Consider the following 18,146-nt stretch of genomic DNA (forward strand, 5'->3'; position numbering starts at 1 on the left):
GCACTAAGACCGCTTTCAAGGAGAACAAGAAAATGCTCATCCAGAAGCGGCGCTCCTAGTGGCCTGGGACTTTAATGCAGGCAAACTTAAATTAACTTGACCTAATTTCTACTAAAATGTCACATGTTCAAGAGGGAGAAATAATAATAAAAAAATACCTCTAGACCACCTTTAATCCACACAGAGATGCATACAAACCGCTCCCTCCATCTAGCAAATCTGATCATAATTCTATCCTCCTGATTCCTGCTTAACAGCAAAAACTAAAGCAGGAAGTGGTCAAATGACAGATGCTACAGGACAGTTTTGCTAGCACAGACTGGAATATGTTCCGGGACTCACCCAGTGGCATTGAGGAGTATAACACCTCAGTCATCGGCCTCATCAATAAGTGCGTCGATGACGTCGTCGCCACAGTGACCGTACGTACATATCCCAACCAGAAGCCATGCATTACAGGCAACATCTGCACCAAGCTAAAGGATAGAGCTGCCGTTTCAAAAGACTAGGACACTGATCCGGACACTTAAGAAATCCTGCTATGCCCACAGACGAACAACCAAACAGGGAAAGCGTCAATACAGGACTAAGACTGACTCCTACTACACCAGCTCTGATGCTCGTCGGATGTGTCAGGGCTTGCAAACTATTACGGACTACAAAAAGGAAACCAAGATATGAGCTGCCCAGTGACACGAGCTAAATGCCTTTTATGCTCACTTTGACGCAAGCAACACTGAAGCATGCATGAGCGCACAAGCTGTTCCGGACGACTGATCATGCTCTCCGTAGCCGATGTGAGCAAGACCTTTAAACTGGTCAACATTCACAAGGCTGCGGAGCCAGATGGATTACCAGGACCGTGTATTCCGAGCATGTGATGACCAACTAGCAAGTGTCTTTGCTGATATTTTCAACATCTCCCTGACCGAGTCTGTAATACCAGCATGTTTCAAGCAGACCACCATAGTCCCTGTGCCCAAGAAAGTGAAGGTAACTTGCCTAAATGACTACCGGCCTGTAGCACTCACGTCTGTAGCCATGAAGTGCTTTGAAAGGCTGGTCATGGCTCACATCAACACCATTATCCCAGAAACCCTACACCCACTCCAATTCGCATACTGCCCCAACAGAGCCACAGATGACGTAATCTCAATAGCATGCCACCCACAGTGCCCTTTCCCACCTGGACAAAAGAAACACTTATGTGAAAATGCTGTTCAGTGACTACAGCTCAGCGTTCAACACCATAGTGCCCTCAAAGCTCATCACTAAGCTAAGGACACTGGGACTAAACACCTCCCTCTGCAACTGGATCCAGGACTTCCTGACGGGCCGTCCACATGTGGTAAGTGTAGGCAACAACAACTGTCACGATGAGCCGCAACACGGGGGGGCCCGTCCTGTACTCCCTGTTCACCCACGACTGCGTGGCCAAGCACAACTCCAACACCATCATTAAGTTTGCTGACGACAACGGTGGTAGACCTGATCACCGACATCAATGAGAATGCCTGTAGGGAGGAGGTCAGAAACCTGGCAGTGTTGTGCCAGGACAACAACCTCTCCCTCAACATGAGCAAGACAAAGGCGATGATTGTGGACTACAGGGACAGGAGGGCTGAACAAGCCCGCCATTCACATTGACGGGGCTCTAGTGGAGCGGGGTCGAGAGTTCCAAGTTCCTTGGTGTCCACATCACCAAAATATCATGGTCCAAACACACCAAGACAGTCATGGAAAGGACAACACTTTCTCCTCCTCAGGAGACTGAAAAGATTTGCCATGGGTCCCCAGATGCTCAAAGGATTCTACAGCTGCACCATCGAGAGCATCCTGACCGGTTGCATCACCGCCTGGTATGGAACAGCTCGACGTCCGACCGTAAGGCGCTACAGAGGGTAGTGCGTACAGCCCAGTATATCACTGGGGCCAAGCTTCATGCCACCCAGGACCAGTTAAAAGTGGTCTTCAATCTATGAAACACATGTGGCATCATGTAGTAAAAATAAAGATGTGTTAAATCAAAATTGATTTTAGATTCTTCAAAGTAGCCACCCTTTACCTTGACAGCTTTGCCCACCCTTGGCATTCAGCTTCACCTGGAATGCTTTTCCAACAGTCTTGAAGGAGTTCCCACATATGGGGAGTACTTGTTTGCTGCTTTTCCTTCACTCTGCGGTCTAACTCATCCCAAACCATCTCAATTGGGGTCAGGTCAGGTGATTGTGGAGGTCAGGTCATCTGATGCAGCACTCCATTCCTCTCATTCTTGGTCAAATAACCCTTACACAGCCTGGTGTTGTTTGGGGTCATTATCCTGTTGAAAACCAAAATGATAGAGGGACTAAGAGCAAACCAGGTGGGATGGCGTATCGCTGCAGAATGTTGTGGTAGCCATGCTGGTTAAGTGTGCCTTGAAGTCTAAATAAAAATCTGTGACATTGTCACCAGCAAAGCACCGTCACACCTCCATGCTTCACGGTGGTAACCACACATGCGGAGCTCATCCTTTCATCTACTCTGCGTCTCAAAGACAAAAAAAAAAAAAAAAAAATCTGGACTGACCAAAGGACATATTTCCACCGGTTTAATGTCCTTTGCTCGTGTTTCTTGGCCCAAGCAAGTCTCTTCTTATTGGTGTCCTTTAGTAGTGGTTTCTTCGCAGCAATTCGACTATGAAGGTCTGATTGACGCAGTCTCCTCTGAACAGTTGAGATGACGGTTACTTTATTTGGGCTGGTAACTCCATATGAACTTATCCCCTGCAGCAGAGGTAACTCTGGGTCTTCCTTTCCTATGGCGGTCCTCAAGAGATCCAGTTTCATCATAGGGCTTGGTTTTTGTGACTGCACTTGAAGAAACTTTCAAAGTTCTTGACATTTTCAGGATTAAGACAAAGGTCAGTCAAAGTAATGATGGACTGTCGTTTCTTTGCTTATTTGGGCTGTTTTTGCCATAATATAGACTTGGTCTTTCACCAAATAGGGCCATCTTCTGTATACCACCCTTACTATGTCACAGCACAACTGATTGGCTCAAACACATTGAGGAAATAAATTCCACAAATTAACAAGGCACACATGTTAATTGAAATGTATTCCAGGTGACTACCTCATGAAGCTGGTTGAGAGAATGTCCAAAGCTGTTATATAGGCAAAGGGAGGCTACTTTGAAGAACTTCAAATATATTTTGATATGTTTAAAACATTGTTGGTTACTACATGATTCCATATATGTTATTTCATAATAGTGAAGACGTCAAAACTACGCTACAATGTAGAAAATAGGCTAAATAAAGAAAAACCCTGGAATGAGTAGGTGTGTCCAAACTAGTTTTAGTAAATATTTTCTTAACTCCATTTCTTGAACTGAATTGTTGGTTAAGGGCTCGTAAATAAGCATTTCACGGTAAGGTCGACACTTTGCATTTGGGGGATATGACAAATACAATATTATTTGATGTTGCGTTTATATTTTTGTTCAGTGTACATAAAGAGCTGTAGGATTGCAGATGACTTGAACAGGTCTGCTAAGACTACGAAGGTCATTACCTCCCATGAGGGGTTGAAGAGGTCATTACAGAGCTCATCACAGAAGCTCTCCAGGGGCCACTCCTGGGTCTGGGAAAAAAAAAAAGCACAAGATGAATCAGAACTTCTCTTCAATGTTTGGACAAAGACACTAATTTCATAACTATCCAGTCTGTTTTTCAAACACCTAGTAAATTAATTCTCAAGTTCTGTGTAAAATAGTTTACTTCAACCGTATTCTTTAACGGAGCTTTATCCTTGCTGACCAATCTCCTACCTCTTCCAAGAGACTGGAGTTTTCTGGAACGTTATCGATTAAGACTTTATGCTCCGTTGCCGGTTGCTCGATGACTACGTTACTAGTTTTCCTGTGCTTCTCCTCAGGCTCCCCCTCAAAACTGTCATTACTGCAGGAAGAAAAATATTGATCTGTGATTTGATTTCCCAACTCAGTAATCCAATTTAAAAAAAGACCTGCAGATGGAAACCAAAGACCGAAACACCTGGGTTGTGTTCATTAGGGCAAATGTAAATGGTGCATTTCTTACTGGACAAGCCTTCACCTTCCACTTAGTTTCAGAACCGTTTGTTCATTTTGGTGCCTAATGAACACAAAGCTTTGGAAGAAATAGGTCATACCTTCTCTCGTTGGGATCCATGTCTCTGGATCGTTGCTTTGCCACTAGCTTGGCCATCCTCTTAGCCTTGTTCTTCTGTCGGTTGCTCATGCCTGGTCGAAACTCTGAGTCTATTATCTCTGCCGCCTGCATGGGCTGAAAAAATATCAATTTCAACTGAACATGAGTTTATATTGATAAAACAAAACAATGTTAGCTTATTACTTTACTGAAAAGTTATAGACATCTTAAGATGGGCGTCATTAATTCCAGACCAAAGAGAGAGACTGTTCCTCAGACAGTGAGCATAATGTTGTGTTTTCTTCTAACAGTGACAAATATTTATAAATAAAATGTGCACAGATCACATGCTTAAGTGAAGAGAGCACATAATGATTTGACGCCTCACACGCTGAAAGGTGCAGGCCAGATAAGATGTTGGATCATGAACTCATCAACAGCATCCCGAGTCGCTTCCTCACTGTTGACGTTGAGACTGGTGTTTTGTGGGTACTATTTAATGAAGCTGCCAGTTGAAGACTTGAGAAGTCCGTTTCTCAAACTAGACACTAATGTACTTGTCCTCTTGCTCAGTTCTGCACCGGGGCCTCCCACTCCTTTTTCTATTCTGGTTAGAGCCAGTATGCGCTGTTCTGTGAAGGGAGTAGTACACAGCGTTGTACCAGATCTTTAGTTTCTTGGCAATTTCTCGCATGGAATAGCCTTCATTTCTCAGAACAAGAATATACTGACGAGTGTCAGAAGAAAGATCTTTGTTTCTGGCCATTTTCAGCCTGTAATCAAACTCACAAATGCTGATGCTCCAGAGACTCAACTAGTCTAAAGAAGGACAGTTTATTGCAAAAGGGTTTTCTAATGATCAATTAGCATTTTAAAATTATAAACTTGGATTAGCTAACACAACGTGCCATTGGAACACAGGAGTGATGGTTACTGATAATGGACCTCTGTACGCCTATATAAATATTCCATTAAAAACATAATCTGCCGTTTCCAGCTACAATAGTCATTTACAACATTAAAACCTGTTGGGGCTAGGGGGCAGTATTGAGAATTTTGAAAAAATATGTGCCCATTTTTAACTGCCTCCTACACCAACTCAGAAGCTAGAATATGCATATTATTGTTCAGGTTTGGATAGAAAACACTCTGAATTTTCTAAAACTGTTTGAATGGTGTCTGTAAGTATAACAGAACTAATATGGCAGTCAAAACCCTGAGACAAATTCTGGCAGGAAGTGGATACCTGATGTGTTGAATTACCTTTAAGCCTATGCCATTGAAACACACAGGGGTTTATTAATCGTTGAGCACTTCCTATGGCTTCCACTAGATGTCACCAGTCTTTACAAAGTGTTTTGAGTCTTCTACTGTGAGATCTGACCGAACAAGAGCCTTGGAACGGTGGTGGCCGATTAGACTCTGGCGCGCAAGTTCATGTTGGGTACTCTCGTTCCAATACGTTTTAAAAGAGAATGCAATCGTCCGCCTTGAATATTATTCATGTTCTGGATAAAAAAGGCACTAATGATTTATGCTATACAACGTTTGACATGTTTGAACGAACGTAAATATTTTTTCCCCCCTCGTTTATGAAGACAAGTCCGGCGGGCATAGATCATGTGCTAACAACACGGAGCTTTTTGGACATAAATTATGAGCTTTTTCGAACAAAACTACATTTGTTATGGACCTGGGATTCCTGGAAGTGACATCTGATGAAGAGAATCAAAGGTAATGGATTATTTACATAGTATTTTCGATTAGTCTGTATCGCAAAGCGTATTTTTCTGGGCGCAGTGCTCAGATTATTGCAAAGTGTGATTTCCCAGTAAGGTTATTTTTAAATCTGGCAATCCGGTTGCGTTCAAGAGATGTAAATCTATAATTCTTTGAATGACAATATAATATTTTACCAATGTTTTCAAATAGTAATTATTTAATTTGTTGTGCTGATTGACTGGCGGTTATTGGAGGGAAACGATTTCAACATCAACGCCATAGTAAAAACGCTGTTTTTGGATATAAATATGAACTTGATATAACAAAAAAATGCATGTATTGTCTAACATAATGTCCTAGGAGTGTCATCTGATGGAGATTGTCAAAGGTTAGTGCATAATTTTAGCTGGTTCTGCTTTTGGTGACGCCTGTCTTTGAATTGACAAAACATTACACACAGCTATTGTCAATGTACTCTCCTAACATAATCTAACTTCATGCTTTCGCCGTAAAGCCTTTTTGAAATCGGACAACGTGGTTAGATTAAGGAGATGTTTATCTTTCAAAGGGTGTAAGATAGTTGTATGTTTGAGAAATGTGAATTATGACATTTAATTGTTTTCAAATTTGGCGCTCTTGATATTTCACCTGTTGTTGATAGGGTGTACCAGGGGTGGGATGCTTGCGTCCCACATAGCCCATAGAGGTTAACAATGTCTACACTGTATTTCTGATCAATTTTATGTTATTTTAAAAATAAGGACATTTCTAAGTGACCCTAAACTTTTGAACGGTAGTGTACATATGAGAAAGCTCAAGTCTACCTATCCATTGATGTAAATACGTCGTCTGATTCCCAGTTCACCTACTGCTATCTAGTTGGCGATCACATGACTTCTCTTGGCCACTTGCGCCTGGTTTGGGTAGTTAGGCACTTGCTAGGTTTCCATCAAATTGGTGACAGAGTTTCATGCAAATATTCTAAAATCTGTGCATTTCCCACCAGACATTTCCCACCAATTTACTTCTTGCGGATAAACGGATGTGAGTGATGACGTAGTGCACATAAAATAATTGTCAATGTACCGAAAGTGAAATGGGTTTCCACCGCATTTAACTCTACTGATGGTTGTCAGAAAGAATATATTTTATATAGCAATGTTGCACGGTATACCGAACGGCTGTACTTTTCCGATACTAGAACATTAAAAAAATTATAAAAAAGTTTGGTAGCCGAATGTTACTTTCGGTACTTCTGTCAAATGTGTTTCATGGATCAACTCGGTCTGTCAGTGCAGCGGATGTACCCCTTAGTGCGAAAAGCAGGGCCTGCACTGTGAGTCTGGGTTGCAGCATGTTAACGTCTGTGCAGCATGAATGGGGAGCTAACACTTGAATAATGCGACACGGCATGTAGAAATGTTGAAATTGTTAATTACATTGCAAAACATGTCAGGAACTCTTTACAGTGCAAGATGATAGCTTCAGCTGTAAGCCAACAAGAAAAGTTATCAATTTACTATCCTGGTAATTTGTGTGATAAAATGCAAACCATAACGCAAAATATGGTGATTTCAAAGCTGATGACCACCAAAACATTATTTATTCCCTTAAAGGCATTGCTCTTACATTTCTCCCAAAGATTATCTATTGCCTCAGCAAACTGACTCCGGGACGTCCCCCTCTTACCTCGTAAATTACATCATTACTGGTTAAAGAGACAGTGTGCACTTTTATCAAATAAGCTACTTCTATGCAAGTGTTATTGATCCATACAATAAAATAAGTCCCAAATGGAAGGGAAACAGATCGTTTGTCATCTGTATCCTCATGAAATCGACCAAAACAAGCTCAAACTCAATGCATGCACACACTCCTATTGAACACGCATTTATGTGAATAGGCCTAGGCTACATATTGATTTACCCAGTTCGTCAATAGAGAATGACCATTGTTATATACTGAGATTGGTAAAAACAAAGTCAATTTGATTGATTCATTAATGCATACATGGCTGTCTCTGGAAAAATGTTGACGTAAAAAACAAAATGTCAAACATATTGTTATTGAACTCAAAAGACACCCAACAATTGAATAGAGCAGTAGCTGAGTATATGTCTGGATCAAGTGCCATTCTGTGACTTTGGTTAATATGCTTTCTCTTTGTATTGAGTATCGTGATGTATCAAGAATTGTGATACTAGACCTGGTATCAAAGTTAAAATTCTGGTTTTGGCATCTTTGCCTTTGTCCCATAATGCAGCTCAGATATTACGACTGACTACGTATCGACCATTATGTAACTATCAGTACAGTCTAGCGAGACTACTATCAGGATAACTGGCCATTTTCTGACATCCTATCCATTGTGACATCCTATCCATTGTGACATCCTATCCATTGTGAGTAACTTGATTTCGAGAGAGGAGAATAGATCTCCAACATAAATGTGAATAACTGTCACTCATTGGCCCCAAGGGGGTCCTTGTTTCCTCAATGCCTCTAAGTTCATTGGAAGAGGTCGTCTGAGGGAGGGACCTTGGATCCTATCCTTTGGTGAGCTTAGAGAGGCATTGAGAAAACAAGGATGGAGGAAGCAAGGATTTGACAGCTTGTAACGTTTTCAAACAGTATGAGCCAAAGCATGTTGTCAGGACCTACTCCAATGTCTTCCTACCGGACGTCCCAGTCAGACAAGCTACAGCATGCATCTTTCCAAGTTTGGTTACGCATAGTCAGGTAATGATTGGTCAAAAATATACCTGGCAATGCTGTTCGGTGCTGAAAGAAGCACCAAGCTTCTAAGCCCGGCTTCACACACCGAGTACGGTTACATGCACACAATGTGATTATTGTGGATAGTCATAATATAATAGTTTGATTACATGATTTGAGAGAAGAACGATTTCCCTAATAATCCAGTTTACATGGACACATCTGAAATCAGGCTACCTGATGGCAGACAATCGCTAATCAAAATAAGCGACCATGTTATTTTTGGGAAGCATATTGGATTCGGAGTTCGGACCTATAAAGTTGTGAGAACTACTTCTAAAGACACATACATTTATTCAGATGTCACTAACTGACTACACTCGTGCTAAAGAGGGAGGCTCGCACGGCTGGTGCTACCCCATGTGCAGATCAAAGACACAGCGGAAATGCCAATTAAGGCGTTTACCTGTACCTAAAAATTCCCCAAATTACTCAGAAAACCAGTTGTTTTAGTCGGCATATGTTTACTTAGATTTTGACCTTACGCTGATTATGATGAGCAGAGTAAGGTGTTCACATGACTATTGCATAATCTGCATACTGCTATAATCAGTTTAATATAGAATTATTACTGTGCATGTAAATGTACTCAGTCTGCCACCGATGTGACCTGGATTAACCTATACTTAGCTTTCTAAGTTAATGGGAAAGGATAGTAGCCTGCACTTGATGCTACCTGGGATGAGTTCAGTAGTGAGAAAATGCTTTGCGTCAGGGAGGGATTACATGGATATATCCAATAAGAAATGCTTATTTTCCCGTTGCAAAATATATAGCCTAATGAACACGATCCTGGTATCAAGCTTCATAGGATGCTATTCAAAGTTGAAAGGAATTACTGACTCCATAATTTGGAGCTCAACATACAGCAGTAGCGTAAAGGAGGAGAGTTGGAAATCGCGGTAGTGTGACCGACTCACCACGTGATTGCCGGAGCTGGAGCAGGGTTCAGAGCCCCCCTCTCCCTGTCCCTGGGCCTTAGGGCCACTCGGCGTGCAGGTGTACTGGGTGTCCAGGTCCTCGTCGTTGAACAGTTCCATCGTGTCCATGCCGATGGCGGCACCCATGTCCAGTCCCAGCTTCCTCTGCAGCAGCTTCCTCTGGCGGGCCAGACGCTCTTTAGGGTCCACCTCACCTGGCAGGGGAAAGCACAGAGATAGTGTATGGTGCTTGTAGAAAAGACCAACTCTGGAGAAACTCCCATTTTATGTAGAGAACACAGGGACACTTATGGCAGGCTTCCCAGACACAGATTAAGCCCCTAGTCCTGGATGTTGTGTGTATTAGAGCAGGACTAATGTGTGTCCCTGAAACCAGCCCTTAAGGTATAAGTGAAGGCTTCATTCTGCATGTTCCTGTATTTAGGGGACGTAAGTACGGAGGTAGACTGACAGGAAGGCAAGTGAACTAGAGATCAGTGTTGAGTAACAGCAGGTCAGGTAAACTGTACCTTCACAGGCTGCAGCCAAAATATATCAAAGAGGCACGCAAGTCACTCTGGACTAGTGTAGCAAAGCACAAAAACATGAACTGTCACAGGACCTTGAACATATGACATACAGAGTAGTGAATACTAGGAGGACCATGGCTGGGGAAACCAAATAAAAACATGTATTATTAAGTGGAGACAAAAAGGACAAAGACTGGAGCCGTTTGAATTCAAATTGTATTCGAACTTGTCACTTGGATCACCACATCGTCATGTAAAAGCAAACTTAGAGGATACAGATCCAATGGTCTAAAGGAAAAGAATATGGGCCCTGGTCCAAAAATAATGCCCTATATGGGATTATGGTGCCATTTGGGAGAGATTCAGAATGCAAATTATGCAACATTGAAACTAAATCCTGACACCCTACAGTGTCAAATAATTGTTTGCTGTGTGGAGTCAGGCACAAGCTAAAAGACAGATGTCAATACAGCGGCTGACTCAATCCAAGCAGCTACTTGTTCAACAGAAGCACAACCAGACATAGCCTGGCCATGTGGTCACATACCAGATTCTCCCATAACATTCCTTCTAATTGGATAATAACAGACGCAAACCAAACTATTAGGAGCCTCACTGAGCACAGGTGTTCAGAGTAAGAGTTAAAAAGCAGATGGGGAAACAGTTTCAGGGAGTGGATAGACAGATGTTGGCTTGGTGGGGGTTGGGGGGGAATGGGCTGGGAGGTTGGGGGTGGAGGCCTACTTTTATGTTATATTTTCTTTTCCTGTTTATACTGAATGTATTACTTAAACTTTAAAATATGATCAAATACTCAATACTTTGTAGTTATGTACCTTTTGTAATGTTTTTCTTTTTTCTTCTGATTGGCAGCCCATATGTATGACATATGACATGATAATACTGATGAGAAAGAAAAAAAAATGCATACCAGACTTGTCATCCTGGACCTCAAACTCCGCACCGGCGGAACCCAGCAGAGAAGCACCATGTTTGAGCAGGCGGGAAATGTCAAAGCGGTAGAAACTCAACCGGTCAGAGGAGGAGTCTTCTGGGGAGAAGTCTGCACACAACTCTGGAAGAGAGAGACACGCATTCCATTTTAGTCATTTAGCAGATGCTCTTATGCAGAGAGACTTACAGTTTGTGCATTCATAAGATAGCTAGGCAGGACAACCAAAGATATAGGAAGTACATTCTTCCTCAATATCAGTAGTCAGAGCTAGAAGGGGGGGGGGTCAAGGAAAGGAAAAACCTGCACACTTCACTTGCGAGTATCACTTGTTTATTTAAGCTTACATATCAGTCCCACTGCCTTCGTCAGGGATTTTTTTACAGTACAAAATTTTGAAGCGTGCACCTTGAGTGCTTGAGTGCTGATGAAATGTCAAGTGTTTCATTTCGATGTGTGATATGAGCCTGAACCGCTTTAAAAGAAATGTGCCTGCCCACGCCTACACACTCAAGTGCCTCGTCACCTCCTGTCAATGGTTACTTAAGAGCAGTAGAGATGCAGCGCTAACATCCACCCATTCCTGGCCGTTTCAAAGGTTATTTAAATGATAATCCTTTGTGTAATGGAACGTTAAGGCATTATTTGTTCCCCGCTGTAAGGATGAACAAAATACAGGCATTTGGCTGTGACTAACGTGGCAGGTCGAGGTTGGTTCACCTTCTTTGGGCTTGGGTGACGGGTTCCACTCTGGGATATTCTTCACAATGGCCTCCACTGCCTGACCCGCAGCGATACGCGTGTCCCAGTTTGGACTTCTCAGGTATGTCAACACCTGTAGGTTATGGGTAAGTGAGAAAACAGACTCAGAGGATGGAACACATCTCATTCAAATAGGTGTCAAGTCCCATGTGGCTCAGTTGGTAGAGCATGGTGCTTACAACACAATGGTTGTGGGTTCCATTCTCAATGAGAACCAATATGAGAAAAGTATGAACTCACTACTGTAAGTGGCTCTGGATAAGAGCGTCTGCTAAATGACTAAAATGTAAATCAGATGGCTATTCCAGGTCAAACAGTCCACTTGTTTAATAATCACTTCAACATTCCCTGAGGCAACAAAGACAATGGGCTATGCAACAGTCTGACCTTTACGGCCGCCAGTTAGATTTTTCCAGACAAGGTGAAAGGGGGGGGGGGGGTTTGCAAATCTGTATGGGTGGTTAAAGTATGGATGTCCTTTTGGCAGCACTGCAGGCTGATGTGTGGGGAGCTGACAACAATGTGCAATCCCTGGATCGTTTTCATTAGCCCCCATTGTAGCAAAATGGAAAAAAAATAACATTTAAGTTCAAGTAGTCTCTCCCCGTTTCAGTCTTTTCTTCCTTCTGGTGCCTAATGAACACAGCCCTGATGTAGATAGAAACCTGACTGTGGGCACTGATGAGGACAAGCCCAGCACCCACCTTCGACAAAAGGTTGTTGAGCTCATGCGGGTGGAGTTTGACCACATCTCCCAGCTGTATGGCAGCAGCCTTCCTCGTCACCGGTGTAGTTCCAGTGTCAAGTAGGATGAACAGACGATCAAGCCTGGAGGATGAGAAAGAGTGGGAGAGAGAAAAACTGAGGAAACAAGTAGATCAGAAAATAAGCATGCATTGGTCTACATTGCATATATTTGAAGAGACTTCTGAGAAGTTGCATTCATTTTTTTGGCATTTCCAAATGTAACGAAAGGATATCAACTCCATGGAGGGTTGTAAAACTCCAGTGTTGTCGACAGGATTCTAAGTGGGAACGTGAACTTCTGCTTTGTGAAATAAGGTGTATACCACACACACACACTTCAGTTTTGCAGATTGCAGTGTACATGGCACTAGGGAGGGCACTTCAAATCCAAATCATTAAATTAGTTATGACATCAATCATTCGAACCTAGAGCATATTACTACCGTTTGATAGGAGCGTTGAACACATCTCTGCTAAAAATAAAACAGAGTGCCATTAGAAAGGGCGATGCTGTTCAGTGTGGCAAAATGCCCATCCCACTCAAAGTAAAACAAATCCAACAATCTCTAGGCTACAGATTCATACAATTGTGGTTAAGCAATGGATACATCTTTTGTAGATTAGGCAGGGGCAGAAAAAGTATTTTCCCTTTGAGCATTCAATGCAAATGATCAGGGTGGAGCATTTTGGATTTGTTATTCATTGTTATTGTACTACTAACTAGGTAATTTCATATGAAAAGGAGGATGTTCAGCAGCTTGATTATACAATGTGCATATCATTAGAATTATAGATTCATAAATTGGCTGGAGGGTAACTGTCAATAGAGCATGTATAAAGCCTTCAGCTGATTTATAGCCTATGCATTAGTTGAAGGCTTCAAATAGGCATCCTCTTGCGAGCCTGACTAGAGAAACTATCAGACACACGATTGCCCATGATATTTTTTTAGCAAACTAAATTTACAAGATCTGACACAAGGGAAACCAACCACCGTACAATAACCATACATTTGGGAGACTAATCTCATCAAAATAAATCTGGATGAAACGCAAGAGCGATAATCTGATTTGCAAAATGACAGACTGGCACATTCGCAAGCAGATTGCACATCAATTAACGGTTAGCTAAAAGTAACATATCTCAAACATATTAGCAATATCAATTGTATGCTATACAGGTCTGCTAGTTACTAACGTTAGCTAGCAACAAAAAAAAATACATACTGTTAGCTAATTGCCAATAGCTGTTGTGTAGATGCTAGCTAGCTAGCTACCTACCTCAGTAAAACTGGCTGGCTAATTGAAATAGCTAGCTAACGTTAATTTAGTTAGAGCTAACGTTAGCTAGTGAACGCCACCGTGAATGATGATGCCATTGCCTGTTCATGCTAATTAACTAGTACCTAACTATTTGCTAATCATCTTGGATAAGAATAGCTAACCTTAGTTGGCTAGCTAGGGAATCTTACCTTGACACGGCCATGACGATTAATTGAATGCGTGAATGTGCTCTTTTGTGATCCGCATTTAACAGATGCTATCATTTATTTAAAAAAGTTATCCTCTTTACTTGACGCTAATCCAATGCGATAGCTAGCTAGCCTAGCAAAGGAGGGCCTGGTGCGTCTCTCTTTAGTCACACAGCTCACCACCCGAAACCAGTCGAAATGAGTTCAACAAATCATGGCTTCAAAAGTAGGTCCCTCTTGTCTCTTCAATAACTTCTTCGTCAGTTAATTGCCATGTATTAAACGTATATCACCTTAAACCTTGTATCAACCTTCAGCACTACTCCCAGATAAGTACTTTAATCTAATACGATTTAAAGAGTAATTTTGTTGTCCTCTAAAGGGAACACAGGAGGCTGATTTTATATGAGGAGCCATCTTGCATTTATTCCTTCCTCCATAGCAGACGCCGGCTGATTGGTTAGAAGCCATTTCAGCGACCAATCAAAAATAACATTGAAGAGGAAGGTAAGAAGATGAAAAAAATCCTGCAGGAAATACTTTTTCCCTTTTGAATTGACAGAAGCCCGCCCACGCACCTTTCATTCACAAGAGAGAACCTTTACAATCAGGTCTACAATGCATTTACTCCATGGTGCAACTCAAACCTCATGGTGATAGATTTGATAAAACTAATGTATTAACATAACTACATCAACGTTCCATCACCAAGTATTTTAAACTTTCTTCAGAATCACAAAGTTTAATATTTGAAGCTGCTAATAAAGCAAAACACTTTTAAATGGTCTAGATACATTTTATACATTCTTGAAGTGTCCAGCTTGCTAAATTTGTACAAAATATTTCAGCAAGCAGCCAAATCTGTCTGTCGTAGCTGAGTTTCAGCACCAGGAGCTGACCAGTGCTGAAACTGCCAGCTTGTACAAAGACGAGAACGTTGATTGAACGTTGATTTAGCGCGCTCTGATGTGTGGGCACAGCTAGCTAACATGACAGTGGAGCAGTGAAATTATGCCGAAGAAATCTCAGACTTTCGTTGGGTACAGTAGCTATGTTACATAAACATAATACCTAGTAGCTACATGTATGGTCAATCAGCTGCTATCTAGCTACAGTGAGGGAGTTGTCTAAAGCAAAGCCTATCAAGTTCTATCTAGCTAACTTTAGCTGGCTAGCTATAAGTATGCATTTGGGAGGAACCTAGCTAGCTAGCAAACTAGCTAATGTTACTAGTAGCTAGCTAGCTATGCTGAGAGAAAATATTAGAACTAGCTAACCCCTTTCATCTGTGCTGAGAGTCTAACTAGCTAGCTAGTACTTATCAATTGGGTGTTATTTTCCTACACTTTCACCATGATGGTATTATTGGTCTTTTCTGTTTGTTTGTTCTAGTAGTTAGTTTATTTGATCTAATGTTTATTTGATCCCATGGCGACCATGGCTTGGTGACTTGTCTGCCAGGTCTCACTAGACTGTAAAAACATTATGATTAGGCTATCTGCTCCAGCTGTATCCTAACAAGATATTAAAATGAATTTAAGAAATGTTTATCTCATTTTTGCGCAACTTCAAGGTGAGGCTTGAGGATGAGACATGTGGCTATAACTTGTGGCAATAGTGAAACAGTTCTGTATGACATATCCATTTGTTTGTCAGGATGACAGAGGAGAATAAGGAAAAGGTTCCAGATGGAGTATACATCCAAGAAAGGGGTATTGGCATACTGCTTAATTTTTTTTAATTATTCAGTAGAGAATTGTGCATTTGATAGTTGTTGTTGTGTTGTGTTTACTGACTCCGCTTGGTGACCACATTTGACAGTGATACAACATCCACCTCATATCAGGCTTAGCAGAAGTCAAGAAAGAGGTAGATTCATGCTCCAGGAATACAAGGTGAGATAGTCTTGATTTCCACTAAAGCTATAACCACGATATGTGAACAGGTTCATCTTGTCATCCTTATGTTCCCTCATCTAGTTAAAAATCCTTCAAAGTAAAATCAATGCTGCAAGAGAAGTGAGAATAAAAGAACCTCAGAAGATTGCTGACAAGCCGGTAGGGAAAATACAGGTCTTGTCATTTGTGCGTTATACAGTAGGCTAGAAGTCTGACCAGGGTATTGGGTCTGGCTTTCATCATTATGTTGTACTATTGATTTGATACATACTTACTTAAATGAGAGAGTGCGTTTCTCTTATAATCTGGCCTCCTATATATAATCTGGTCTCTTATAATTTCTACTGTTTTCTTTTAAGTCATGCTCAGAGGAAGAAGCCGATCGATTCTTCTGCAATACATTTGATGAATTGGAGAAGAATGGACATACCACTGGCACACTCTCACAACAGGTAACCCAACAATAGTGAAGAATATACATTTGGTGGGAAATGTACAAAGATAGCTGTGATCATAAATGTATTAAAGGCCCAGTGCAGTCAAAAACGTGATTTCCTGAGTTTTATATACACTGAGTAAAGGGATGTTGGCCCATGTTGACTCCAATGCTTCCCACAGTTGTGTCAAGTTGGCTTGAAAATAGTTAATAGACCAATAAGAAAGAGAGTTTCAAACATCTCTGCCAATAACAGCACATTTTCCCCTCCCCACTCAGGCCACTCAGTCCTAGCAATGTTCTTGCTTGAAAAATTGCTCTTTGCTAAGAAGCTATTTATGTTTCTTTTTTACCAGTTTAATCGAAAACAATCACAGTAGCTAGGTTTCCATACAATTGGCGAAAGATTTTCATGCAAATATTCTAAAATCTGCATAAAACGAATATGCGCCATCAAATTGACTTGTTGAGGATAAAAGTCTGTGCATGATGACGTAGTGCTCATAAAAATACCTTTTGCGGTTAAATTCCCATGAACCTAATAAAAAATCTGATTTTCAACTCTACTGATGGATTTCTCACCCCAAAAAATTGACCCTCGATATTCATTGGAAAGGAGCATCAAGCTCATCACCTTGCACTTTCACCACCCTGTGAAGTTCCTCATAATTCAGGGAGGACCACACAACATGTCATCACGTAAACTCCCAAGTTTACTTTGATATGATGGTTATTATATCAATATTTGCTCATAAAAGCGTTTGCACCGACATTTCTCTCATAATACATTTTACTGACAAAAAGATCCCACCTTGTGTAGTGTATTTTTGTTGTTGTTGACATTTGGAAAGTTTACCGACAAATTTTCGGTTTCCGTCAGGCCTGTCATGACATTATTTTAGCCGACATGTACTTTACTTGCATAAAAAGGTTGGATGGAAACCTGGTCCCCAGAAATGATTTGATATTGAGATAAAAACGGCTGTATTGGACCTTTAAAACATTTTGTCATTCACCTATGTAACTGTGTTATGAAATGGCTGCCACATTATTAATATGCAGCCTTTATTGAAACATGTTTATTTTGTTTCCATGATAGAGTGGGATAGATACTGTCATCGATATTGACAATGTGGATGAGTGTCATAATCCTCTTGTTCCTGGTGATATTGAGACACTCAACGTAAATCCAGACCTTTTATTTGTACCCAGTGATTTACCAGGTGATGTAGACCTATAGTCTTTATATTAACATTTTGAGGTGTAAAAGATACCCCTACTGTTTATGTTTAGTACCTTATCGTTGCTTTTGTTGTTATTATAACTGAATGTGAAGGAAATAGAATTTTAAAGTGAGAATCATTTGATTAAATCTGATGACAGTAAACCAAATGAGGATTATACCAAGGTATTTGAAGCCCCGTTTTTTGGAGGATGAAGGGTTTTATGTCTGTGAGAGGCCCCAAGTGCTGAAGAAGATGATAAACAAAATGGGCAACCGGCTGATTGAGGAAGAAAAGGTATTGATTCATGTTATATCGATAATAAGTACATTCCGGTACATAATCACAATATTTTCAACCTTTACTCCCAATATGTTTAGGGAGTAAAGGTTGACTGATAGAGGGGTTACATAATACATATTTGTAATAATTTAATCGCACCATATGAGCAGCCTTTTCATGGCTCTCTTTAGAATTCTGGTTATGAAACAACGTGTTACGCAATATCTAAAATGAGCACAGGAAAGAGGAGTATTCAT

The 18,146-nt window shown here is 41.1% G+C and overlaps 1 protein-coding gene and 1 long non-coding RNA gene across 3 annotated transcripts in view; one reads left to right on the plus strand and one right to left on the minus strand.

Moving 5' to 3' along the window:
- The window catches only part of LOC106576794 (TATA-binding protein-associated factor 172), a 71,627-nt gene extending 57,145 nt beyond the window's left edge, over positions 1-14,482 (minus strand). For both annotated transcript variants that reach the window (XM_014154203.3, XM_045700724.2), the window contains exons 1-8: positions 14,051-14,482; positions 12,537-12,660; positions 11,791-11,905; positions 11,050-11,193; positions 9,589-9,803; positions 4,173-4,306; positions 3,811-3,940; positions 3,555-3,623 (exon numbers count right to left, since the gene is read on the minus strand). In XM_014154203.3, the coding sequence (XP_014009678.3) occupies positions 3,555-3,623; positions 3,811-3,940; positions 4,173-4,306; positions 9,589-9,803; positions 11,050-11,193; positions 11,791-11,905; positions 12,537-12,660; positions 14,051-14,064 (945 nt within the window). In that variant the 5' untranslated portion in view covers positions 14,065-14,482. The remainder of the gene's footprint in view (positions 1-3,554; positions 3,624-3,810; positions 3,941-4,172; positions 4,307-9,588; positions 9,804-11,049; positions 11,194-11,790; positions 11,906-12,536; positions 12,661-14,050) is intronic.
- A 1,388-nt stretch (positions 14,483-15,870) lies between these two features.
- On the plus strand, positions 15,871-17,899 carry LOC145861726 (uncharacterized). The gene is made up of 5 exons (XR_014381354.1): positions 15,871-15,945; positions 16,030-16,107; positions 16,308-16,400; positions 17,484-17,607; positions 17,768-17,899. It is a non-coding gene; the product is annotated as an uncharacterized LOC145861726 (long non-coding RNA).
- The last annotated feature ends 247 nt before the right edge of the window (positions 17,900-18,146 follow it).

Source organism: Salmo salar, chromosome 18, assembly GCF_965601325.2.
Source record: "Salmo salar chromosome 18, fSalSal1, whole genome shotgun sequence".
Classification (NCBI taxonomy): domain Eukaryota; kingdom Metazoa; phylum Chordata; class Actinopteri; order Salmoniformes; family Salmonidae; genus Salmo; species Salmo salar.